The sequence below is a fragment of the Lepidochelys kempii genome, chromosome 17 (genome assembly GCF_965140265.1).
Source record: "Lepidochelys kempii isolate rLepKem1 chromosome 17, rLepKem1.hap2, whole genome shotgun sequence".
Classification (NCBI taxonomy): Eukaryota; Metazoa; Chordata; order Testudines; family Cheloniidae; genus Lepidochelys; species Lepidochelys kempii.
In genome coordinates, this window is record NC_133272.1 from 18,338,149 (window position 1) to 18,366,017 (window position 27,869).

General features: G+C 44.2%; 1 protein-coding gene across 1 annotated transcript; it reads left to right on the top strand.

The window, feature by feature from the left end:
- Nucleotides 1-779: 779 nt before the first annotated feature.
- LOC140899850 (3 beta-hydroxysteroid dehydrogenase type 7-like) lies at nucleotides 780-27,867 on the top strand. Its single transcript, XM_073316017.1, has 8 exons — nucleotides 780-927; nucleotides 4,638-4,793; nucleotides 9,423-9,531; nucleotides 13,245-13,344; nucleotides 14,967-15,129; nucleotides 16,297-16,412; nucleotides 26,608-26,717; nucleotides 27,756-27,867. Exons 1-8 carry the CDS (start codon nucleotides 780-782, stop codon nucleotides 27,865-27,867), a joined length of 1,014 nt encoding a protein of 337 aa, XP_073172118.1.
- The last annotated feature ends 2 nt before the right edge of the window (nucleotides 27,868-27,869 follow it).

Below are 27,869 nucleotides of genomic sequence, written 5' to 3' on the forward strand. Positions count from 1 at the left end.
AGAGGGGAAATTTGAACCTGGGTCTCCTGCATCCTGGGTGAGTGCTCCAACTGCTGAGCTGAAAGTGATAAAGGGGTCCACTGACACCACCACCACCACCATTTTGTGCTAGGCCTGATCCAGTAGGTGATCTCTGAGCAGGCCAGATAAGCAAGGGAATGCCTAGTTTAAGGATCCCACAGGGACTTCAAACATGTCCAGTGTGACAGAAATGCAGGCACCATGGAGACTTTACCAGCAGAAAGGTAGGCACCTACAGGGTTAGGTGGCAGCTGAGGGGCTTGGGGGGTTAGGGATCTAAATGTTGGTTTTAGGTGACTAACGTAGCAGTTACATGTTGAATTCCCTTTGTGGATCTACTCCAGAGTGACTCAGAATCAGGCCCACAGGGCAGATCTGCCTCGAAGGGAAAAGCCTGTGCAAGTGTTTGGAATTTAAGACCTTTCTGCATGCAGAAAACCTGTCTCATTCCAACAGAGAGCGGGGAGACAGCACAGGAGCACATCTTGGGGTATCCCCATGAGAGGGACAGGCTGAGCCCTGTGGCCCAGGGCTCGACTGGACATAGTACTGCAGCATCTGGGGGGGTTCAGGGACTCTGTGCTGTGGTTCAAATTTTCATCGACACACAACTTTCAGGTTCATGTTCAGTTCAACTCTAGATAACGATTAAACCTTAGACTTTGTTCTCTAAATGAATTTGCCAAGAGGGAGAGCCCAGTCAGCGTTTGAGAGGCTCCTGGGAGCACCTCTCTACTGCACCTGCTCCTCTCTCCAGGATGGGTGAGGCACTGATATACCTGGTGACGGGAGGATGTGGTTTCATTGGGGAGCACATTGTGGAGCTGCTGTGCGAGCAGGGCTATGTCAGCGAAGTCCGGGTCTTTGACTCACTGGCAGGAGAGGAAGTGAAGAAGTTTGCCACAGGTAAGGAAATATTATGTACTAGCAATAGCCTCTCTTCCTTTCAAAGAAGCAATTGTTCCACTTATACTATGCCCACCACGAAGCTATCTCCATCATAAGATACCATACCAAAGCGACAGGCATGGTGTAAGAACCTGACCAGAACAGACTACAAATAGTAACTTCCCGCTAAGAAAAGGCTAACACAGGACTGAAACCACACAGAGAGAGGACCTGTATTGACTTATCTACTAGACATGCTGCCAGGGGACAGAGAGTCCTGGATCGAGCGTCAGTTATGACGATATGTAAGATGTGCACTCCCTGAGCCCAGCCACCAGGTGGACGACACAGCTAACTGGTTACAGCTGCCTTAGTGGTCTGGTTACCAGCTGGAACACACAACAGCAAGATAAATCCAACCTGTCAAACAGCTCCATCCCAAACAAGGTTCTGCCCCAAGTACAAAAAATTGACAGGACTACAGATGCGAGCTCAGTTTCTGGTATGCAGAATGAAATAATTGGAAGGAACCTTCTATCAGAGTCCTCCTGCACTTTGCCCGAGGAACTAGAGACGACCATTAGTGAACAGGTGTATAATTAAACTAATCCACCCTGAGCATTGTTGCATAGCTGCCTTTTCTCTTTAACCAGAGTTTATTACTGTACGGCGCATTGGAAAAACAGCACCTTTCACTGGATCTTAAACATACATCCATGCAGAGCACTATGCCCAGCGATCAGTGCTCTGTATCGGGCGTAACCCTGGGAGTTTCCGAGCATGCTCCACTTGTTTTTTTGTGGGAGGGAGGAGAGTCATCTTGTTGTTTCATCTAGAGGCTGTCAGAATGAATGCTCAGAACAAGAGGAGATTCCAGGGGGTACCCAAGGGACGGATTCCCATGCACAGCTAATGGGTGCTGGAGTATGAGTTTGTTAGTGGCACCTGGGCATCTGCTGGCTGACATGACTGCAGTGAAGCAGGGTTACTGGGACTACAGTGCAAATCCCCACAGAAGTAGGAGTTGATGGCCTGTCTACGCTTCATATTTAGGTAGGCATAGCTGCCGTGCTCGGAGGTGGGGAACATCATCTGCCAACCTAACTCTGGGTGTAGATACAGGTAGGTCGATGGAAAAATGCTTCCATGGACCTAGCTACCATCATTGAGGGAAGCAGAGTTCCTACAGCAAAGGAACAACCCCGTCCGGCGCTGTACACTACGGGATTACAACAGCGCAGCTGTGGCATCATAGCGGCTAGACTGTAGGCCTGGCCTAAGGCTGTTAGAGAACAGGAATCCATGGAGTTGCACCTTGGTCTGAATTTGACTTCTTTTGTTTCAGACCTAATTTTCAGCTGTCACGAGTACGTAACCAAAGTTGCTTACAGTGTCAGAGATCCCTTCCGGGCACTGAGTCCTGGTTCAGGGGATTCCTACACTACGTGGCAGATCTGACCAAAATGGGCCAGAGAGAAGTAACACGTTTAGAAGTAATTCTGGGACACAGAAGAAAATAAATCCCAACAGCCCAGGTTTTCTAGCACAGTTGATTCCTTGCCCCATCCTTTTAGAATTGCCTTTCTTGGGGCCTGATCCTGACAGGTGTGAGCACCTACAATTCCGGTTAAGTCCCTGGAGTTGTGGGTGTTCTGGACCTCTCAGGTGTGGGACATTAGTGTCACAATCAGCTTAGTTCCCCTGCAGCACTTGCCATCACACACACACACACACACTCTCACACACACACAAACGTACGTGTTTGCAGTGGTGAGAGCGAAAGAATATAGGGGAGATTGGCAGGCTTTAAAGATCTCACTCCTCAGGCTGTGCTAAATGGAGAGGGAAAAAATGGTCCCTCCACGGCTGCAATGTATGAGATTTGATCTCACTCCAGAGGGCCAGTGAGGTGGTAAGAAACACAAGCCACCTGGGCATTTCTGTATCTCTCACGCACTGTTTGATCCTCAGACTCTCTGGCTGCTGCATTTGCAGGGAGATTGGCTTTCCTGCCCCTTACTTGGTTGCTGAAATATTCATCATGATTAAGTAGGTCACAGCTGAGTCAATAGGACTCCATAAAGCCTTGGAATCGGATCAAACCCATGGAGGACGGCAGTTCCTAAACTTTCCCATAGGGTCTCCCAACCATGTGGTCCACCTACCCTCCCAATCTCCTAACATCCTTGTGGCAAATACAACATGTAACCCAGTGGTGAGTGGGTCTGACAGGTCCCCTCTGCCCCAGACACATCCTCACCAGTGGGCTCCAATTGCTAGCTGAGAAAAGTGAGGGGAGGAGTCAATGTTTTCGTAGCTTCCTTCAGTGCAAGGTAACCGCTTGAAACAAGCAGAGTGCCACCTTTCTGGGATAGCAAGTGCCGTGGGGGGCACCAGCAATCCACAGACTACAGCTTGGGAACGGAGGGTGTAGAAGACAGGTGTCTCCTTCAGGCTGAGTTTCACTGAAGGGACATTTATGGTGGTATAGGAGTTCACTGCATAGGAGTAGTCTGTACCTGCAGGCCCTGAACCTCTGCCCAGAGGCTAGGCCTAACCCAGCTAGGAGTAGAGGCACTAGCCCACCAACTGTAGTGGCCAGAAAGCTGCTGAATTGGCCACCATCCTGTAGAGGTGGCCATTCCGCACTCTTGCGAGACAGGACTAGCGTGTCCTCTGAGCCCCATTTCCCCAAGCTAAGGAGACTGCACCTTTCCATGCCAAACCGACCTGTTATCGCCTTCACTCACATTAGAGAAAGTCCAGGAAATACAGTGAGCCAACCTCTAGCCAGGTATTCTGAACTACAGCGCAGGAGAATGGGCTAAATCCTGCCTGACCACCCCAACACCCTGGTGAAGTAAGGAAATAACTAGTAGTAGCTGCAGAAGTAGGCAGGTACAGTATTGCTGGGCCAAGGAGAAGGGAAAGCCCAGAAGCAGGCCCCAGCATTGTGGAAAAAAAACCGTATGGAATGTAAGAGGCAAGGGGAACTTCCCTAGGCCATTTCTAAACCAACCTATAATTCTCTATTTTATTCTATACGTTTTTAAGCAATTTGCATAGAATCCTGTTTAATTTCTACAGGACTCTCGTAGCTTCGTCCCTGCTAATTTCTATAGGGCTTCTGCTGTAGTGAAATTCTGCTCCCCCATCATCAGCACCTGGGCACCCCTGTTGGCTTCAATTAATTAGTTCAGGTTTGTTCAGTACTATACTGTGTACGAGTGCGAGGCATTTATAATGACAGACCCTTGCTCCAATCCACAGCGCGTGTCAGCCAGCATAGTTCCATTGGAGTGAAGGACATACACCAGGTGAGTACCCACGTCTCTGGGTGTAAAAGATACAGGGCCATATTCTGCCCTAATGCAACAGACTCAGTGGAGTGGTACTGTAAGACTGACAGACCCTGGTCGTCGGTAGGCGGGATCGAACCTGGGACCTCTGAAGCTAAATGCATGAGCCTCTACACTGCATGAGTTAAAAGCCAAAAGCCTTAGCTAAGGCTGTAGAGCCGACTCACTCTCTCTCTAAGTGGTCTTGGGGCCACTAGATGGGACAGAGCACCCCACCCAGGAGGTGTGTGGGTTACAGTAGCAAATTGCACGGGGTTTGAATTTGTCCCATGCAGAACAGGGTTTTATGTACAGGATTCTCCTTCTGCAGGAAGATGCTCCTTCATAGGTTTTTATTTCTGCATCTGGAGTTAAACGTTTTTTTTCCAGCTACCACTTGTGTGACAGTGATGAAAGGAGACATCCGAGACTACGCTCTGCTCCTCTCTGCCATGCGGGGAGTCCATGTGGTTATTCACACAGCTGCTATTGTGGACTACACAGATACTGTACCCTTTCGGGAAATGAAAGCTGTCAATGTTGCTGGTAAGCGCTTTAAAGCAAGGAACTAAGTACAGACTAATATTCACACATCATCTGTGTGCAGAGTCATGTAAAAGAACATGACACATACCCTCTCTGATGTAGTGCTTTTCTGCTTCCTGTAATTCAGAAGCACCACTTGGATGGTGGACTAGAAAAGTGACCTTTTCTTCATTAGCAAGAAAGTTTCTCTCTTGGCCCCTGACCCGAGTCGAGACCAGGCAATGACATTTGCTGCCAGTTCTACAAAGCTTTTATATGTGCAATGCCAAGTTACATGGAGAAGGAGCAAAATACAGCCCTGGCAAATAAGGCCTGAGCTACGCACAGATTTTGCACTGGGATAATTATGTTCGTTAGGGGAGTGATTTGTTTTACCAATATAGTTATAGGGGTATAAACCCCTGGTGCAGATGTAATTATACTCTTATGCATTATGATTTATTAGTTATACTGTAATAGCATCTAGAAGCCCACTCACAGACCAAGACAGCATGGTGCTAGGTCTTGTACAAATACAGAACAGAAAGACGGTCCCTGCTCCAAGTAGCTTACAATTACAAGGAGTAAGAAGATAAGGGAATAAAGCTAATGCAATCCTTGGAGGCATGAACAGGGGACTCTTGAGTAGGAGTAGAGAAGTTATTTTGCCTCTGTATTTGGCACTAGTGCAACCCACTGCTGGAATACTGTGTCCAGTTCTGGTGTCCACAATTCAAGGACGACGTTGATAAATTGGAGAGGGTTCAGAGAAGAGCCATGAGAATGATTCAAGGATTAGAAACCAGGCCCTAGTGTGGTAGACTCAAGGGGCTCACTCTATTTAGCTCAACAAAGAGAAGGTTAAGGGGTGACTTGATCACAGTCTATAAGTTCCTACCTGTGGAATATATATTTAATAATGGGCTCCTCAATCTAGCAGAGAAAGGTCTAACAATCCAATGGCTCGAAATTGGAAGCTAGTCAAATTCAGACTGGAAAGAAGGTATAATTGTTTTTTAAACAGTGAGTAATTAACCACTGGAACAAATTGTCCTGGATGATTCTCCATCACTGACCATTTTAAAATCTGGATTGGATGTTTGTCTAATAGATCTGTTCTAGGAATTATTTTGGGGCCATTCTCTGGCCTGTGTTATATAGCAGGTCAGACTAAGATGATCACAATGGTCCCTTCTGGCCTTGGAATCTATGAAAAAAAAGCTATATCGGTATATTTATGCCAGTATAACTGCATCCACACTGGTACCAGTCTAGTTAAAGCTGTACATTTGTGTGGATACACAAGACCTTACATACATGCGAGATTGTCCTCAGCATTCTCCCCCTGTCAATACCTACACAGACTTCCTGCCCATCTTACAAATTTGCCTAAATAACGTTGGTTCATAAACCCAGTGAATAAGCACAGGTTATAAAAAAATGAAATCCCCATTACAGCAAGAATTTCTAATGCACATCAGGCCACAAGCTGATATAACAGTTAACTGCAATGATGATCATAGAATCATAGAATATCAGGGTTGGAAGGGACCCCAGAAGGTCATCTAGTCCAACCCCCTGCTCGAAGCAGGACCAATTCCCAGTTAAATCATCCCAGCCAGGGCTTTGTCAAGCCTGACCTTAAAAACCTCTAAGGAAGGAGATTCTACCACCTCCCTAGGTAACACATTCCAGTGTTTCACCACCGTCTTAGTGAAAAAGTTTTTCCTAATATCCAATCTAAACCTCCCCCACTGCAACTTGAGACCATTACTCCTCGTTCTGTCATCTGCTACCATTGAGAACAGTCTAGAGCCATCCTCTTTGGAACCCCCTTTCAGGTAGTTGAAAGCAGCTATCAAATCCCCCCTCATTCTTCTCTTCTGCAGGCTAAACAATCCCAGCTCCCTCAGCCTCTCCTCATAAGTCATGTGTTCCAGACCCCTAATCATTTTTGTTGCCCTTCACTGGACTCCCTCCAATTTATCCACATCCTTCTTGTAGTGTGGGGCCCAAAACTGGACACAGTACTCCAGATGAGGCCTCACCAATGTCGAATAGAGGGGAACGATCACGTCCCTCGATCTGCTCGCTATGCCCCTACTTATACATCCCCAAATGCCATTGGCCTTCTTGGCAACAAGGGCATACCGCTGACTCATATCCAGCTTCTCGTCCACTGTCACCCCTAGGTCCTTTTCCGCAGAACTGCTGCCTAGCCATTCGGTCCCTAGTCTGTAGCTGTGCATTGGGTTCTTCCGTCCTAAGTGCAGGACCCTGCACTTATCCTTATTGAACCTCATCAGATTTCTTTTGGCCCAATCCTCCAATTTGTCTAGGTCCTTCTGTATCCTATCCCTCCCCTCCAGCGTATCTACCACTCCTCCCAGTTTAGTATCATCCGCAAATTTGCTGAGAGTGCAACCCACACCATCCTCCAGATCATTTATGAAGATATTGAACAAAACCGGCCCCAGGACCGACCCTTGGGGCACTCCACTTGATACCGGTTGCCAACTAGACATGGAGCCATTGATCACTACCCGTTGAGCCCGACAATCTAGCCAGCTTTCTACCCACCTTATAGTGCATTCATCCAGCCCATACTTCCTTAACTTGCTGACAAGAATACTGTGGGAGACCGTGTCAAAAGCTTTGCTAAAGTCAAGAAAATATACATCCATGATCTTTATATTTTTCTTCCTATTTGGTTAATGCTTAAGGCACCTGTGATTTACTAATGCATTCAAGGCCAACATCTATTTCTCTATTTTTGTTGTTTTCAAGACTGATGCTTTAAAAAAAGTGGCTGTATTTTGTGAGTGCCGGTAATATTCAGAGAGCCCTCAGGGCTCTGTTTTCTAATGGTTTTGAGAGATCCTCTCTTCATTGTCTGCTTGAAATCAGCAGTTTATTGGAAAGGGATTACAGATCTCTGTGAACTCGGAGGACTTTCCTGTTGAACAGAGAAGGCCTCTGAAACTAGCCCAAAGAACTAGGCCATCTGGGCGATGATTTTCAGAAGTGACTAGTGATTGTGATTCCCTCTGCTTTTTGCGGAGTTCAATTTTAGACCCTTAAAATATTCCTCAATTTCATGTGGTAGCTGCTCAGCACCTCTGAAGAATCAGGCTCTGATTAGATGAATACTATCTGAAGCCGAGAAGGCCCGTTCTAAGTAATCAAGAAAACAAACATATGTAACAATTAAATGTAACATGCACCCATCCAGGATCTGCAAATTCAAGAGCAGAAGCTGAACGTCAGGGCAGGGATATTACAGATATTTTAGGGACCCAGATTTATGAGATGCTGAATTCCTTCAGCTTCCATTGACTTCCATAGAAGTTGGGGATACTCAGAACCACCCATAGTTGGTATTGCCATATACATTTTCCTAGGAGAGCCCAAACTGAAGATCGTCCCAATGAATGCAACTATCCTATCCAGAAATGCCATAGAATCATAACAAATGCCACATCTTCAAAATTTTGTCAGACCTGACATAGGTATTGTCCACAAACACGCCTGCCACAATAGTGGCTTAATTTAATCCACTGTCTGTCCCAGGCAGGTTGCAAGCAGGCTGTAAGCAGCGCCTGTCACAAACTCTGTGGGAGTTGAGTGGAAATGGAGCAATCCCCATTTTAATTATTTTTTTGGCCCTTTGTTGTTGATTTTGTAACAAATGAAAACAAATTGTACGAACTGCTGTTCCCAGGGGCTGATAAAGACCTTTTTCTCTCTGTTCGCCTTTTGTGAAAGCAGACTCCAGGCCTGGTCTGAATCACTACACACTAACTACAAGGCCACATCTGACCATCCTTGCTCATGCTGCATGGGCCCTTAACTCCATTGTGTAGGGATTGCCCCTGGAGTAGGTCAGTGCTCAGTGCGAGATAAGGTGGCAAAATTTGGCCTTGTGTTTGGACCATTGGTATAAAATGTTGCAGTTGTTTATTTTTTAAATGCGTATTGCTCAGGACTCTGCATCAGGGCTAGAACCATGTGTGGAATTGCCACCTCTGAGCTATAAACCATCCCCAGGAGATCCAGGATGATCCTAAGTCCATAAAACAGGACAGCTGGCAGGGTGTACTGAGCATCCTTACAGATTTCCTGGGACAGCTACCTCAAAAACAGGATGATCCTGGGAAAACCTAAACAGATGGCAACCCTAACCACATGGATTTTTTTTTACCCGCACTGTCAGTGTACACAAAGTCAGCCATAGTTCATATTCAATAGGGGCTTGCAAACCACCAAGGTGGTGGACACACAGTTTTAAATGAGAAGATTTTTGCTCTGTGTAGATATCTGCAAACCACCTGAGGCTGCTGTTTGATGGAAAATTTTGAGCTTCTGCTGTTTTCCCCACGGACAGTAGCCACGTGAGTCAAGTCACATTACATTTTCAAGGGTAGCCCCCGGTCCCATATCTGGTGAGCTGCCGAGACTGAATGATCTTGCCAAAATAACTCAACGTGGTGAACCCAGACCTTGTTGTGGCTTTGCAATGAGATCCACCCGTGGTAAAACGGACTTAGTTCAAATCCAAACCTTGACTCTGCAAATTTTTTTTTGCGACTACATCAGGAACCAAACCAATAAAGGTTGTTAATTATTTTTCATTCCTGACATGCTCCTCAGGTACTGAAAATGTGCTGAAGGCCTGCTGCATCCTGAGCATCCCATATGTTGTCTATACAAGTTCCATTGCGGCTGTGGGACCCAACACTCGACAAGAACCCATGCTGAGGTGAGCCTAAGCCAATCCGTTGCATCTGTCTGCTTTGTCAGATGACTGAAAGAAGATCTTTGGAGCTGGAGCGAGCATGGGGATTTTTGCTGGGATACAAGAGGGCAAGGTGTTTTTCCCTCCATAGTGATTTCCTTTTATGCAGGTCCTTCCCTGCTACCATTCTCCTTCAGCAATTACAGCCTCAAACATAGCCTAAATGCGAACACTAGTGGATATAACCCCAAGATAAAAAGTTTACCAAATGGCATATGACCCAGCTGCATATGACCTATGTATCAGTCAGATTATCAGCCCTTCCCATTGGCCATATCCCTGGCCTCAAGGCCCCCTTCCCCTAGATCCCATGACCATACCTGAACAGGTGCTAAGGGCTTGAGTCTGCTTCCATTGAAATCAACAGTAGTTTTGGATCAGGGCCAAAGGGTAAAATTTTCAAATGTCCTGAAGTTACTTAAGAGCCTAGGCCCCATTTTCAGCAGTGACTGGCACTTAGGTTCCTAAGTTCCACTGACTTTCAGTGACATGGGCTAACAAATTTCAAAAGTGCCCCAGTGACTTAGGAGCTCAAGCCCCATTCATTGACTTTCAGTAGGACTTAAGCGCTTTTGCAAATGTTACCCCAAATCTTCTCTAAGGGGGGTGGCCCAGTGGCATGTAACTATGCCTGAAATGGAAAAGAGCAACAGTCCATCTAGGCTGGTATCCTGAGTGCTTGAAACATTATTTGCCTCAAAATAAACACACAACCCAAAACAGGGCAAGAAAAAAGATCCCAGCAGCCAGAGACCCTAATTAATTTAACTTAGTACCCTCTGGTTCATGTACCATGCGGGTAGGGCAAATAGAAAATACTTTTGAAAATATGGGCCTGATTCTCCTGTTATCTGGTGGAAATCCAGAGTAAGTCAATGGAAGCAAGTTGGTGTAAAGTGAGAGAAGAATGAGGCCCATGATCTGAAAATGCACCAGCTGCCTCTTAATGGAGCCCAGCTGGAGGACTGGCAAACTGCACAATATGACCGTGGTCACCACACTGAAAATACATGTGATACAGCTTCCCTGCTCCTCTCTTCCTTCCCCTTCTTATCCCCCTCTCTGTGCTTCACTCTTGCAGCTCATGCGCCAGCTCTTCTTTCCTCTCCTCTGCCCCCCTCTCCCCATCATTCATTGTGTAATTATATTCAACTCACTTTTACATCCTGGTGAACTGACACAGACAAAGCCTGATTAGTCTCTGGACAGGGTGATGGGCGCTGGGACAATGCTAACACCTCAGCATCCGACAATAATAGAAAATGCCTCTGTCAGTCTCAATCCCTCTGAGGGAGCTACCGCGGAGATACCTTCTGACAATGCTGCTCCAGTCTCATTAGTGTTCAGTTATCTGTGATCATTTTGAAAAGCAAGAGCATTACGCTGAGCTCTTTGTTACCGGCAAGCTTTAAGCGGGGGGGGGGGGGGAGGAGGAGGGGTGGAGAGGGGTGGGAAGGGGGGAGAGAAAAAATCCAAACAGTGCACTGCAGTCCAAGAATGCACATTACCCTTGGTGGAGCAGTTTCTTTTAAAGAGAAAAAGATCTGAAGATACAGAAAGAAAGTAATTAAAACTAGAACTTCAAGATAAACCTCCTAATTGTATTGGGCCTCCGGAGGCTCCTAAGGGTGGAATGAACCATGCACCACAAATCTTTTGTTCAGGGTGTTTTCTAGTTTGTTTGTCCTATGCATCACCCAAAGACAGGGAGTGGGGAGGATGGCCTTGCAATAAAAGTGCAGGGCAGAAGGAGAGTTGAGTTTTTAATTCCTGACTCTTATTATTTATTTGTATTACTGCAGCGTCTAGCGGTCCCAGTTGAAATCGGGGGCCCCATTGCGCTAGACACTGTATTACTACGTAGACAAAGGGTGAGAGAGAGGAAGTGTTACTACTCCATTTTACAGGTGGAGATACGAGGTACAAAAAAGATCAAATAACTTGCCCCAGGTCAAACAGGGCATCTGTGGCAAAGCGGAACCCAGATCTCCTGAGGCCCAATCCAATGCCTTAATCAGATCATCCTTCCTATGGCCAGAGATTTAGTGAGAGAACTTGTGGCAAGTCCTTAACCTCTAGGCCTCACTTTCCCCATCTGTGAATGGGGGACAATAATACTGTACCGCAGAGGGACGTGGGGACACTTCACTCATTATTAGGCTAATGTCCTTTAGCAACTCAAGCTTTTTGTTCTGGGCATCTCTGATTCAATCCCCATTGTTTTGGGCAAAATGGTGGCTGCCACCCGTGAACTTCAATATCTGCTTAACAATCACTGGCTCAGAGAACGCTCATGCCAGCAAACTTGTCTGCTAACTATGGAATTCACTCCTGTGCACAAGACTTAAGGCCTTTAGACGACTCAGAGTCCCCTGGAGCCATGCATAGGTCTTGTGCAGACCCTCTGGCAGCAGGAGGGGGAAGGGGTGATGGTCATCCAGAAAGCAAAACACAAAAGGGAATTCATTAAAAATGTGCAGGAAGTTTCACTGACATTTTTTTGCAGCATTTGCACACTGCTAAAGGGGACATAGACACACAGCAGGTAGGAAGATCGGAAGAACCAAAGCCTAGCTTCCTGGTAATTACAGGAAGAAGTGTGTGTGTCCATGTACACTTGATCCTGATGGATGATCCCTGCTTAGTGCTCAGGAGGAAAGCAGATTTTCCCTGCGCCCCCATCTCTCAAGATCGTTCCCCCCACTGAAATGCCTTCCAGATTCCACATTGAGCTAGAACCCTCATTGTTAGCACCTATGGTTTATTCACTAACCAAGCCAGGTAACTGTGGACAAAAGTCCAGGGTTCTGTCAAGAGGCAATGCCTCTGTTATGCTTGCTCTGTCTTCCCTTTCTGTAGCTGATTATTGCAGGAGTCTGTGTTGCTGATCATTCTATAGCTTTTCCATCCCCCCTCCAAGCTGTGGGCCTCCCCCTCCTTCATTCAGTAGTAAGTTAAGATCCAGAGCTAGCCTGGGGCGTGTGCTGCTCCTTTTAGAGCAGCAGCAAAATGCTCCCAGCACTGCGTCCATCTGAGCCTACAAAAAGGTCCTTGTGATGGCCAGACAGCTGGAACTTCTTTGCTCTCCTCCTAAGAACAGGATTTGCCCATGGTAACTAAAGAGTAACTCCAATATAAACCAACTGCTATTAACACTTCCATATGATCACCTGATACCGTATGCATCCCTTTTACATGTCTACTATGCTTGCAAATGCCTTATAATTAATAGTATTGGAAAATTAAACAGCAGCCGCTCCTTCTAATTTATGCCAGGTAATGGGCCGGTCTCTCTCTTTCAGCTGTGAGTGCTTTTATTCTTTCTGCCCTGTATCTTCCTGGGCCACATTCAGCCATTTGTGGGTTGCTAGAAAAGCCGAGTATGTGTCATGTGGCAGTGAGTTATACAGGTTAATTAGACATAGGCGAACCAAAATGAACAAAAATGAGACCAAACCAGCAATAATACAGCCCAGTGAGTAAGTTTTGTAGTGTTGAAAACAGTTCATACCAAAGGCTGTTGAGGCCCTTAGGCTTCTGCACTACTCATCAGGACCTCGGTCTCCCAGACTCTCAAGACATGTAATTTGTAGCTAAAGGCAAGATGTTGCCTAGCAGCTTTGTGGCAGTCTCTTGTAGTACCCTGATCACTGATTGCTTCTTTTCCTTTATCTCAGAGGAACAGAAGACACCAAGTACAGTGGGGAAGTGGAACTTCCTTATGGGAAGACTAAGGCCATGGCAGAAAAATTGGTACTTGAAGCCAATGGGAAAGAGGTACGAAAGTCAGACAGCAGCCTCAGTACCATAACATAGGATTTACGGAAGGCGAGAGCCCATGATTCTCTGAATACAAGCCCGCCACTCAAAGCTGATCAACTACAAACAGCTGCAGTTTTGATTTCACATAGAAAAGCCTTAAACTGATGTATGCTGGGTGTTCCCACCGAATCATAATGCAGACCGTAACGCTCCAAGGCCCGGATTTGGCAAAGCGCTTTAAGTACATGCTTAAATTCCATTGTAGTGAATGCCACTTATGACTCTTAAAAACTTACACTTGGTCTGTGTTAAATTATGGCTGTGAAACATGGCCATTCAAGCAATTATGAAGAAACTACAATCCTTCGAATTATGGTGTGTTAGAAAAATTCTGAAAGTATCATGGATAGACTATGTAACCAGTGAACGAGTATTAGAGATAAACTCAGAAAATGCTAGTTAAAGATCTTATGAAAAGACAGATTTGATTTACAACGCATATTTTAAGAGGTTTAGTGGGTGATGCATGTTTACGGGCACAGGACGGGAAAGTTGATGGCAGAACACAAGACAGAAAATGATGTTGGATAGCCAATGTGGTATCCTGGATGGATCAGCAGGACTATTTATTCACAAAGAAATAAGCAGAGGATTGTGTAGAATGGGCTACTAGTAATGGAGATGCCTCATAGGAATAGAATACTACTTAAGCATGGGCTTAAGTGCTTTACTGAATTAGGGCCCAAGAGACCACATTTACCTTAATATCCCATGTAAGTGGATACGCAAAAGTGCCTAAGTGAGATAGGAGTCTAAGTCCCAATTTCAAAAGGGATGTCCACACTGCATAGTACACCTGAGCTCTGACTCAGGTTTGAGCTCAAGTCCCTCTTCTGTCCACACAAATCAGTCTGACTCGGGTCAGCAATACTCAGGACCCAGGCTCTCAGACCCCACTAGGAGGGTTGGGTCAGAACCAGAGTCGCGCTGTGATGGAGGCCCAAGCCCTGTCATTTTGCAGTCTGGATGCAGCTCAAGACACGGACCCAAGTCAGAAGGCCTGCGCAGTGCAGAGTATCCGCACTGGTATGGCTGATAGGCCATGTTGCGGCAATTGCAAATCCAGGTTTACAATGCATTGTGGATGCTCAAGCACAGGCTTGAAAACACCGAGTCCACAAGCCCGAGTGCCGTAGACCTGGGCTTAGTGTGCTGTGTAGACATCCCTTTGGCACTTAGTCTTCCTAAGTCAAATTGACTTTCAAAGAGACTTGGGCATTTCAACGGGAGTTAGGCACCTTGGTACTTTTGAAAATCCCACTAGGATGCATCCTTAGGCACCTGAATATCTTTGAAAATCAGTCATTTCTGAAAACAGGACTTTACTAAACTGCTTAGGCACTTTTGAAAAAACATATTGTGGTCTCTATTTCCACATGACGTGTTTTTTATTTAACAAACACAAAAATACTATGGAAGATCTCATCCTCGAATCCATAGCCTGCTAAGATTCTGTGTGACCCGAAGAACAACTCTGTGTAGCATGAAAGCTGGTCTCTCTCACCAACAGAAGTTGGTCCAATAAAAGGTTTACCTCGCCCATCTTGTCTGTCAAACATTCTGTCTTGATTTTACAGCTAAGCAATGGTGGCAAACTTGCAACATGCATCATCTGTCCAAATACAGTTTATGGGGAGAAGTGTCTGGTTCTAAAGGACTTGTATACCTTTGCCAAAGCCAAAGGGGGTGTGTTGGACTACCTGGACCCTGAAGATACAGAACGTAATTGCACGTACGTAGGTGAGTATGTTGCTTTGATTCCTTTACATGTTTTTACCAGATTATTTTTTAAAGGGTCAGTCTGTCTTTTTGGCCATGAGGCTATTATACACCCTGGATCATGTTCGGACAGTGAGCAAGGAGTGTAAAGAATGAACACAAATAATTTTAAAAACTCTAAATAGGGCTGGCTGAAAAAAAAATTAAGGGTTTTCTGGGAAAAAAATTTAAAAAACAACTTTATTATTTTGTTCTGTTTTTTGTATGGAATTTCACTCTTTTTTTTTTTTAAACAAAATGAAAAATCATTTAGAACATGGAAAAAATTTCCAGTAGAAAAAAAAAATTCCAGGAAGAGAAAAAGCAAAAAAAACCCCAGAATTTGAAAACTTACTGGTTTTCAAAACAAAATTTTTCATCTCATAGAAACAAAATATTTCAAACCAAATGAGCATTTTTGTTTCATTTGAAAAGTCCCGCCTCCTCTTTTTAAACCCTACTGTTAGATTGGGGTGGGCGGAGGGGGGAAGAGACCAACCAGTTCTATTTGTAAAGTTTGGAAATTGTTCCTTGTGGAAGGAAGAGAGCGACTGAATTTAATAGGGATTAAACTAACAGGATTCTATGGAAATTTAAGAAGATTCTGTACAAAAACCTAAAGAATTTAATAGAGAAGAGATCCTTTGTATCAGTATGTTGAACCATACTGTAGCAGGGATAGAATTCTCCAGTAAGTCTTCCAGATTTTTAGAGTAGAGTAATATCTATGGAACCCTCTCACATACCTATAGGAATTTTTTTCCCATAAGGATGGAATTACAAGAGTTTGAAACCGCTGTTAGAGGAGCGTCAGGCCAAATAGGTTAAGTGACTTGTCCAAAGACATGCAGCAGAGCCAGGAATAAAACCATCGAGTCCAGATTCTTACTTATCTGGCTCTGACTATGAAATATTGCCCCTTCATTTCCCATGGACCAATGTCACAATGAACACTTGGATATTTTGGGCAATGACCAGGTCCCTCCAGAATAAGGTTGGGTGACAAAGGTGAGGCAAGATGGGAAAAGATGCTTTACCTACAAAACATGCAGATGTGGGGCATGCATTCAATCTAGTTTAGAAAGCTCCTGTAATAAGTGGACCAAGCTTGCTCCTCCTCCATTCCTACTCTCCCTTCTCCTTCTCCAGGGAACGTTGCATGGATGCATGTGCTTGCAGCCCAGAACCTGCAGCTGAAACCAGATGTACTTGCTGGGCAGGTGTATTATTCCTACGATGACACCCCAACAAGGAAAGGCTTCCTAGTGAGATATCAGCTGTTGTCAGGGATGGACCCCTCAATAAGGCTGGGCTCATGCATACCTTACTGGAAGCTATGGTTACAAATATACTTTTATAGGATAATCAGGATCCTTTTGTACCCTTTTTGGAAACCACAGCCCTTCCTAAACTTGCCTCTGCTGAATGCAATAACCACCACCTTCTCTTATGAGACAGACAAAGCCTTCAGGCATTTTGGGTACATTCCCCTCTACAGCTGGGGAGAGAGTAAACACCGAACTACAGAGTGGTTAAAGTCAGCTACAAAGAACTTGAGATCCCATCAGCACCACGGGAAGGAGATCTAGATGGCATTTTTAACACAAAGAGCGCTTATCCCCTTCAGTGAATTCCATCTGAATTTGGTCATGTGCATAACTTTCCCACTAGGAACCAGACAGAGACCATCAACTCATTACACCTAGACTAACACAGAGCAATGACTTTCAGCTTCTATTATGCATCACTTCTCCGCTCCCCAGGAGACATAAACTTAATATGCATTTACCATTTCACAATATCCACTTGCAGCAGCAGACATACGGGGGGCCATGTCCCACAGCCCTTACTCACTTCAATAGCCCCATTGGCTTCATGGCATTTCATTGGAGCAAGGAATGCAGGGTCAGACCTGTGATTTGTGCGGCTGAATTGAATCTTTGTACAAAATTATTTTTGGTAACCAATTTAATTCCACATCCTGAATAAGCTACATCCTTTTCCAACAGCAGGACTGGCATGTTTAAAGTGATCTCGAATAGCCATTTTTTAGTTAGTGGACTCTCTTTATTTCACTTACACACTCAGGAGGTCCTTAATGGATAATTCTTAGGAGGATGAGGAGAACTCAAGAAATCCCCTCTCAATTTTAGGGTTTTTAGATATCTATATATATAGATAGATATAGACTTTCATCACTATCCTTAGAAGCAGCTTTCACATCTACCTTTTCCCAAAATCCTTTCTGCCACTCAGCTTGTACATTTTATCTTAAAAAAAAAAAAAAAAAAAAAAAACCCCAAACCCACACCTAACATTGTAACAAACATAAAAATTACCTTACAATATCTCTTGGTGAAAATTTTTCAGTTTAGTTGCATTCTTATTTATATGGTTTGATAATTGATGTCAGAGCTTACAGACTGTTGGATGCATTTTGCAACTTGAATAAAAATTATACTGGATCCGATTCTCATTCACACAGAGATTGTTTTTCACTGCTCTGGCAATATAAAACAACCTTAAAGTGGGTGCAAATGTAATTGAGTCCCACATTAAGCCCCCCTTTCCACTACCAGAGTGGTGTAAAGGAGCCTTGGTGTAAATGAGAATCAGGTCCTAAGGGTCTGGCTTACATTAAATAAAGCCCTTGCATTCAGAGTTTGGAGAGGGAAGGGGTCATTTTAACCCATCTCATTGTGTTTGGCTATGCAGTTCATATAGTAAAATAGCATGAGAAACAGCTCGGAAATGGGGCAGGCAGTCAAATGAAATTTAGAGTTGAAACAATCTCTGTTGTGCTTTATGCTGGCTTACCAAACCCTCACCCTATTTTGTGCGTGAACAGCAGAAAATTTTCCACAAATGTTAGTTTAAAGTACAAATTAATTTCTACTAGAATTGATCTAGTTCACAACACTTCTGTTCTAGCGGAGTGCCCCAAGGGTCAGTCCTGGGGCCGGTTTTGTTCAATATCTTCATTAATGATCTGGAGGATGGTGTGGATTGCACCCTCAGCAAGTTTGCGGATGACACTAAACTGGGAGGAGTGGTAGATATGCTGGAGGGTAGGGATAGGATACAGAGGGACCTAGACAAATTGGAGGATTGGGCCAAAAGAAACCTGATGAGGTTCAACAAGGACAAGTGCAGAGTCCTGCACTTAGGACGGAAGAATCCAATGCACCGCTACAGACTAGGGACCGAATGGCTAGGCAGCAGCTCTGCAGAAAAGGACCTAGGGGTTACAGTGGACGAGAAGCTGGATAGGAGTCAACAGTGTGCCCTTGTTGCCAAGAAGGCCAATGGCATTTTGGGGTGTATAAGTAGCGGCATTGCCAGCAGATCAAGGGACGTGATCGTCCCCCTCTATTCGACCTTGGTGAGGCCTCGTCTGGAGTACTGTGTCCAGTTTTGGGCCCCACACTACAAGAAGGATAAGGAGAAATTGGAGAGAGTCCAGCGAAGGGCAACAAAAATGATTAGGGGTCTGGAACACATGACTTATGAGGAGAGGCTGAGGGAACTGGGATTGTTTAGTCTACGGAAGAGAAGAATGAGGGGGGATTTGATAGCTGCTTTCAACTACCTGAAAGATGGATCCAAAGAGGATGGATCTAGACTATTCTCAGTGATAGCAGATGACAGGACAAGTAGTAATGGTCTCAAGTTGCAGTGTGGGAGATTTAGGTTGGATATTAGGAAAAACTTTTTCACTAGGAGGGTGGTGAAACACTGGAATGCATTACCTAGGGAGGTGGTGGAATCCCCTTCCTTAGAAGTTTTTAAGGTCAGGCTTGACAAAGCCCTGGCTGGGATGATTTAGTTGGGATTGGTCCTGCTCTGGGCAGGGGGTTGGACTAGATGGCCTCCAGAGTTCCCTTCCAACGCTGTGATTCTATGTGGTCTGTGAACTTTCAAGCTTTACTTTAGAGCAAGCATTCATAGAAGGCTAACTTTAATTTCCATTGCTCAAATAGTCACAAAAAGCAAATTTTGTTGGTGCAGTATATTTGATCCGACTAGTCACCATTCACCTTTACTTGGTCAGTTACATTAATCATCCAGTTAGAAAGCAGAAGCAATACTATGTGACTGACTTAAATCAAGTTAGCAGGAATTTCCTCACTCACCTCTTTGCAAATTTCTCCAGACCTATTTGTTGTGTGAAATTCTTTACATATTTCTTTAGCAAACAATTCTGGTTAGGCAGATCATTTTGCAATCTGTTCACACAATATGCAAAGGTGAAATTCATTGAATAAATTATCAGTTGCAGATTTTTCCCCCCACTCAGCTCTCTGTGTCTATAGCTTCTTTCATTTCATTATGTTACCCCTTTTTACAGATATTGGGGTTTTTAACTCGGCAGCAGATGGCAGCTTGCTAGGATTTTCACAAAGAAAAAATATACATTGTCGGAACATCTCCAGGTTCTAGCAAATATTGTCTAAAAAAATAGTGTTTTTTTAAAGCTTTGGAAATGCTTAATATTATGTTGCCACTGGGTGGAGCTACAAGTCCACTTGTAAGGCACTTTGCCTTCTCATTTAAATATGTGGTAACAACTTTTGCTTTACCTGGCTTCTAAAGGCACTGAAGTCTTCCCTTGCTGGTCAGGCAAATTGGTTTATGCTCCATCTAGGTTTTTAAGAGTCTTCAGCCCCTGGCATTCTGAATTTTTTTTGAATCAGTGTTTCTGTAGGCTGCCTGGATGTAGCAACCTTCTCATTGACTTATACCGATTTACTCAAAGCCACCTAAAGAGAGATTTTGAAACCCAAATTCCTATAATAGAGTGGGAATTGGGTAATCAAATCCCACTGGCAGCTTTGAAGATCTCAGCCTGGGTGCATATGCTAATGATTTCAGATGTGCTAAGCAGCCCTTGATACATCTCACTGTGGGATTTCGAGCCACGTGATGATACTAGTTGGGGGAAATGACCTTGCTTTTGTCAGGCCGCATTCTCTTATCACAGAGTGTGATTGATGCTGGGCAATTGCTTATCTGCTCTCTGATTTCCCTCATGCAAAGATCCACTTGGTGCTTTTCTGGCTCTCCTCCTGCTCAACATGCATGCAAGGCCACTGGGGAGATAGTGAGAGGATCTGGGCTGCCATCAGCATGCAGATGATATGCAGCACCACCAATCAGGTTTTCAAAGGTATTTAGGAGCATAAAGATGCAGATGGGGGCCGAGTAGGGTTTTCTAAAGTTCCTCAACAGGGTAGGTGCCCAACTCCAGAAGAGGAGAAGTCATTGATTCAGAGTGATCCAGATCGCCTGATAAACTGAGCACAAACAATGTGTGTGCCTATAGGGCTAAATGTACACATCTGGGAACAAAGAATACAGGCCATACTTACGTGATGAGGAGGCTCTATCCGAGGAAGCAGTGACTCTGAAAAAGATTTTGGGGTCATGATGGGTAATCAGCTGAACACGAGCTCCCAATGCGATGTTATGGCCAAAAGAATGAATGGGATCCTGGGGTGCATAAACGGGAATCTCGAGTCGGAGTAGAGAAACTATTTTACTCTGTATTTGGCAATGGTGCAACCATTAAATAGACTCAAAGACCTTCCTCTATTTAGCTTAACAAAGAGAAGGATAAGTGGTGACTTGATTACAGTCGGTCTCTACATGGGGAACAATTATTTAAAAATGGGCTCTTTTAACAGAGAAAGCTATAACATGATCCAATGGCTGGAAGTTGAAGCTAGACAAATTCAGACCAGAAATAAGGCATACATTTCTGACTGTGAGAGAATTAACCATTGGAGCAGCTTATGGTGGCCTCTCCATCACTGACCATTTTTAAACTGAGATTGAATGTTTTCTCTAAAAGAGCTCTGCTAGGAATTATTTTGGGCAAGTTCTCTGGCCTGTTACACAGGAAGTCAGACTAGATGACCACAATGACCCCTCCTGGCCTTGGAATCCATGCAGTTTACATCCCCTCCTTGTACCTTTCCAGCTTTGACAAAAGGGAGGAGAGGATTCCTTTTCTCTGATCATGATATGGGAAAAAAGCACTCAGCGAAGTCTCATTACTGTTTTCCAAAGGGATGAGTAAGCTTCCTTTGGCTGTGCTGCAAGCGATTTGCATTTTGGCTCCTCTGAGTCAATGCTACTGCAGATTTCCTGTTAGATATTTGATTTATCAGATTATAACTTGTTTTCTCTTGGCAATCCTTTCATTCCTTCCCTACATTGGGCTTCATTCTCTTCTCCTTCCAGGGTCCCAACCCTATTATGTAACACACACACAAAAATGTCTGTTTCTCCTTCTGGAGAAGAGCCTTTGTGTGTAATTATTCATCCAAAAGATTCAGCAGGTATAACTGCTTCCCCTGGGGGCTCCATTTTATAATTGGATTTCATCCATACAAATTAAATCTGATCTTTACCCCTTAGTTAAGCCAAACAGTAAGTATTTAATGTTAATATCCTCGACAACTATTGCAGAAAGAAATGAAGAAGAAACATGGAAAGGAATGCAAAGTGTTCTCCTCCAGAGAAATAAATAGCACAGTAAAAAGATGTGCTGGCATAGGGAGAGTTGCCATCTTTTCGCCATGGCAGCTGTCAAAGCTACCAGTACAAGCCCTTGGGGTCTGTTGAAGGAGTTAATTTATCTCCGGCCTTGATGTCCCGTTCATCTCCTTCTCTCTCTCCCATGCTGCCACTTAGACACTGAATACACTTCCCCAAGCTACATGCCTACCCTCATTCAAGTTCCCATGGAAGACAGTCATCTTCAGCAATGCCAATGAGAAGTGATCTAACCACATTAATTATTCCCTCTTTTGGGTTTCCCAGTGCATTCTGTCTTTACTAAGTGGGCCTTTTTAGACAGGAAGCCCTTTGGCAGTGACCATCTCCCTTTGCGTCCTGTACATCAATCCCATTGTTACTACATAACAATAATAAATAATAAAAGAAAATAGCTCGTCACCACATGACTGGAGTTAAACTGGCCAAGTTTGGAACAGTCTCATATTGACAGTATTTAAGCCAGGATATACAGGAAAAGAATGGCATGAATCTGGTCCCCAGCCACACATAGATACTGAAGAAAGAACAGGAGTACTTGTGGCACCTTAGAGACGAACAAATTTATTAGAGCATAAGCTTTTGTGGGTTACAGCTCACTTCATCGGATGCATAGAATGGAACATATAGTAAGAAGATATATATATACACACACACATACAGAGAAGGTGGAAGTTGCCATACAAACTGTAAGAGGCTAGTTAATTAAGATGAGCTATTATCATCAGAAGAAAAAAAACTTTTGTAATGATAATCAAGATGGCCCATTTAGACAGTTGACAAGAAGGTGTGAGGATACTTAACATGGGGAAATAGATTCCATATGTGTAATGACCCAGCCACTCCCAGTCTCTATTCAAACCCAAGTTAATGATATCTAGTTTGCATATTAATTCAAGCTCAGCAGTTTCTCATTGGAGTCTGTTTTGGAAGCTTTTCTGTTGCAGAATTACCACCCTTAAGTCTTTTACTGAGTGGCCAGAGAGGTTGAAGTGTTCTCCTACTGGTTTTTGAATGTTATGATTCCTGATGTCCATTTGTGTCCATTTATTCTTTTGTGTAGAGACTATCCGGTTTGGCCAATGTACATGGCAGAGGGGCATTGCTGGCACATGATGGCATATATCACATTGGTAGATGTGCAGGTGAACGAGCCCCTGATGGTGTGGCTAATGTGATTAGGTCCTATGATGGTGTCACTTGAATAAATATGTGGACAGAGTTGGCAATGGGCTTTGTTGCAAGGATAGCTTCCTGGGTTAGTGTTTTTGTTGTGTGGTGTGTGGTTTGCTGGAGAGTATTTGCTTCAGGTTGGGGGTCTGTCTGTAAGCGAGGACTGGTCTGTCTCCCAAGATCTGTGAGAGTGAGGGATCATTTTTCAGGATAGGTTGTAAATCTTTGATGATGCGCTGGAGAGGTTTTAGTTGAGGGCTGAAGGTGATGGCTAGTGGTGTCCTGTTATTTTCTTTGTTGGGCCTGTCCTGTAGTAGGTAACTTCTGGGTACTCTTCTGGCTCTGTCCTGGCTACACTACTCTTCTCAGCCACATCTATGGTCTATTTGACACCTTTGTTTCACAAAAGGATTCACCTTCACCACAAAATTATTGAGAAGAATGAGGCCTCCTCATTTTCCAGTAGTTTTTGTATTTCTCCCTACTCTCCCAGGAATTCAGGAGTGAGAGTCTCACTGATTTGCAATGGGATGTGTGCCCCTCAATCCTTCAGATGCTTTTGAAAGCCTCCCCTTAAAGCAGAGGGGTATCCAAGATGCAAATTTGAATCAAAGTCTACGTCTGTTCAGAGCTGGAGCACTGGTTTATTCCGTTATAGAGAGAATCTATAGCCATAATGCTCTCATTTGGTGAGCACTTCAGGGGTCCCATTGCACTCAATGCGAACACTGTGCTCATAAATGTGACTAAGGTTGCACCCTAGTCTAACTCAAAAACATATAACAAAGACAATAACTGGAGGGAAAGCATTTCCATATTAAATATGCATCTTAAAAAAATACTGGAAAGAGTTGTAGGAAGAGATATTGTAGCATAGCAGTGGCTGTTTCTGGGGCAAATGCACCGAAATACCCATGTTCCGGAAGACAGTCATCAGAAGGTTTATACTGATTTCCTGCTGTTTTAGCAATTAATTGCCATGAATCAATTGAATGTGGAATGCTTCATTATAAGTCACAAGTTTTATGTATTATATAAATAAAATTGCACATATGTTTTTGTGATTTTTCATTTAATTGAATTCCAAGGAGATTCATCTCTTGTGTTATTAATAGATCTTAAATGGCCTATAACACGCAATTGCTCCTTAATTAACCTGCAGTAACTTCTTTGTAAAATGTGAATTAAATGCTTTATTTTTTCCAGGGGTAAAATGTTAAATCAAATGTAACACTTTATTCTATCAGCAGAGCAACAATAAAAGATTCCAAGCTACAAAACGACTTTAGTGGGAAATGGATTTGGCCAAAAATGAAGGGTGTGATTTTTCCAGAAGTGCTGAGCACTGATACCAGTCTGCTCCCCATAGAAGTCCATGCCAGTTTTACCATGGACTTTAATGTGAGCAGAGAGAGACCAATTCGGAAGACCTTTGAATATCCCACTCTAAATAGTCACTGTGTAAGGGAGGTATGAGCAACCTAGTTCCTCTTTGTCTACCACAAACATGCTGGCCCGGGTCTTAATCAGGTTTTAATCTTTACTAATGTGAACATTTCCTCTCTGGCCTACTCGTTGCTCTCTAGTCCATAATTCACCTGTAAAATCATCTCCCAACACTTCATTCAGCCCCAGACAGCCCCTCTGATGCACACTTTTCTGGCCCCCTGTTGCCTCCCAGGTCTAATTCAATCTCCTTGCTCCCCCCTTCAGGTCCCTCCATCGCTTAGATCCTTCCTGATCTTGTCTCCTTCTACTCCCTTCCCAAGCTCTATTCACGTAATCAAAGCTCCTTCATGTCCCTTTCCCGCACCGACCTCTGCATGTTCATTCCTGCTATGCCACGTGCCAGGAACACCCCTCCTTTTCCCTATCTGCTCCCGCACTTCTATCTTTAAATCCCATCTCAAAGCTCCTTTTTTACAAGGAAAGTTCACAGACTATAAATTACTGACACTTATATAGATTATAAATACAACACAGCCCCCCTACCTTCTGTATGTAACTGTCAAGGTGATAAATTCAATGGGAATGAAGCCAACTCACCACCTGGCAGGGTCAGGGCCAGGGCCACAAAGAACAGATTTTAGAACACGCAAGCAACTAACAGAGGGTGCAGGGTTCTGTTCCCACTGATGCCACCAATGGAAATTTTGCCGTTGACCTAATATTTAGCAGCCACTTGCACAGACTGATTCAAGGGTGAGGGATGCTCAACAACACTGGGGCCCTGCCCTGTAGCCATGATGCTTACGAGATCTGCCTTGCTCAGAAACTACATCTGAATATAAGCTGCCACTAACCAGCCCAACCCATCACTGAGCAGGTGCATATAAAACTCACACCCTGTTGCATTTTCAGATTATTAATACAATTCACACAGCAAACTACATTTGCACTGGCTGCCACAAACATGGAACACCATCCATTGCCTGCCTTAAAGAGTGAAAGGTTTCCAAAGCACCCTAAGGCAGGTGGGTGTCTCGCTCGCATTGAATTATAATGGGATTTGGGAGTCTCACTCTTTTGAAAACCCCAGCCACACAACCTGAGAGAGATAGAGCACACACAGGAGGGGACACTGGATATCGGAGGGTAAGGGAGGAAGTGTCCATCTTTGACCATGAGGAGGAGGGTTTAAAGAGGGATCTGGGGGAGGAGAAAAGCACAGAGGGAGGCTGTTCCAGACACTGGGAACAGAATAATAGAAGGCTGGAAGCTAAAAGCAGAAGAGAAATAAAGGGATCTGTAAGGAAAGAGCATAGGGAGGAGGAGAAAAGACTTTTGCATGAGGAAGAGGAGAACAGCTCCAAGACATACAGCAAGCCAGTGGAAGGACTCAGAGAAGGGGTGAAGCAGCTGGAGGGATGGGAGGGGAAGAGACCCATCTGTAGGATTTTTGCCAGGCTGGAGGAGAAAGAGTGGCAAGGCAGAAAAGCCAGGCAGGAGGAAGTTACTGTAATCAACGTAAGAGATAGACAGCTTGTAGCCCCGGTATAGTAAGCTAAGGATAGATTTTAGTGATATTAACAAAAAGTGACAGAACTTAGTGAGAGACTGGGAGTAGGGAAGACAGATGAGTAAAAGAAAGAAAATGGGGAGACAATATATAAGGTATCCTCCTTTAGAAGAGACCATCCATTGCCATGTTTCGCACGGATGCTTCAGGTAAGCTAGTTCACTTGAAGCAAAAGTCTAAACCCAACAAAGAAATGGGAGCTGCTAAGAAGGGACAACCAGACAAGCAAGTTGATCTCTCTCTCTCCTAGCTGGTAACAGCCATTTAACAATATTGAGAACATCATTGAGCTGCAGGGAGTTTGTAGGGATTGTGAGTTGAGCAGCTCAAGTCATAACGAGAATTCCCCATGGACAAAAAAATACAGGAAACTTCTATCAGTTCAAGGGAGATGCTCAGAGAAAGCAGTTGAAAGTACAACCAGCAGACGTCTAAGCACAGATTGCACGATCCGGCAGAGTTCAGAAAGGAGAAGGGATGGAGTGGAACAGAAAGTTCAGGGAGAGAAGGCTTGGAAGAGAGATAGGTGAGTTTGGGCTTAAAGTTAAACCGGTGCAACTTTGTGTGTGGATGCTTATAATAACTTTAAAACTGATTTACAGCATTTTAGCTTGACCCTGTTAATGGATGCAACCAGGCATGCAGACCAAGCTGTTACTGTGTTGGGAGATACTAATGAAGACAATTAACTACTGCCCGCTGATTCTCAGACAGATGAAAGTTGCATAAGTGCGGCTCTGAAGAGCAAAGCAGCAGAGGAGCTGCGGCTAATTTTAATAGCTGCTATCACAAAGTCAAGCCAAAAACTTGCATCCAAAAGGTAACCAGAAGAAAGATTCAGTACCCTGAGCGAGGCTGGATACAAACCAATAGCAGTAACACTTCTGTTAAAACAGTAAGGCAGTTAGTGACTTTAAAGCTACGGTCTCAGCCAAGGCACATGCAAAATACATGAAAACAGGGCTAAGTCAGTGCAGGCCCAAGTTACCAGCCCAGTTAATAACCTTTTATAATCTGCTGGTTAACTCACCATTCTCCTGAATCACATGCAAGCCACAAATTCATGTTAATAAGATGTACAAGTTTCTTAGTATCCCCAGTAATGTCATTTTGGGCAGTGCTGGGGTACAGTGGGCCATATGGAAGGCTGGAACTTAGAAGACTGTGCCAGATTCTTATCCCTGCCACTGAAATCACTGTGTGACTTGGGCAAGTCACCTGGCCTTTCTTTGCCTCTGTTGCTTCATCTGTAAAATTAGGATAATGACTTTTACACACATAGCAGCAACATTATGAGGGCTTGACTCATAACATTTAACTGCTCTAAGCCACTCAGCAGAGGTGTGCCATTGAAGCACAAAGGATCATTTCAATTTTCTCAGAGCCTCAATGAATTATGATTTAAACTTAGTTTTTATTAGCTTCTTTCTACCACAAAATGTCGCCCTTGAGATATGCAGAAAACCTGGGGGAGGGGAGGAAGGCAGGGGTCAATCACCCTAAAGCCATACTTCTCCTGATGCCAGTTACATTGAAACCTAAAATACTCCCCTCCATTTTGGAACAATGTCACATAACCTCATTTCCTCAGCTTAAGAAAAAGCCTTGAATTTTATGTGTTGCACTAAAATATGTCACCATAGTTAGGTTTATAAACAGCCCTAAATCAAAGCAGGCCTCAGTTCATAGATTACGTGAGCCATGTCAAAACTCTAGGGAATGAGGCAACATAGCAAAAGGAACGGACAGCCTCCTTAGTCGGACATTTGTGGCAGTAGGAGAGAGAAACCTGCTGCTCAGTCACTTTTCTTTCAGTGGAGACTGTCAAGCAATTCCTTATTCTTTCTTTGTTTTCCAGGGGTGAAGTTACCTTTCTTATGTCTCAGATCCTGGACTCTCCTGGTGTACTGGCAGGTTTTCACATGGCAATGCATAGCCTTGACCTCAGGATTACAGACCAGCCAAATTGAGA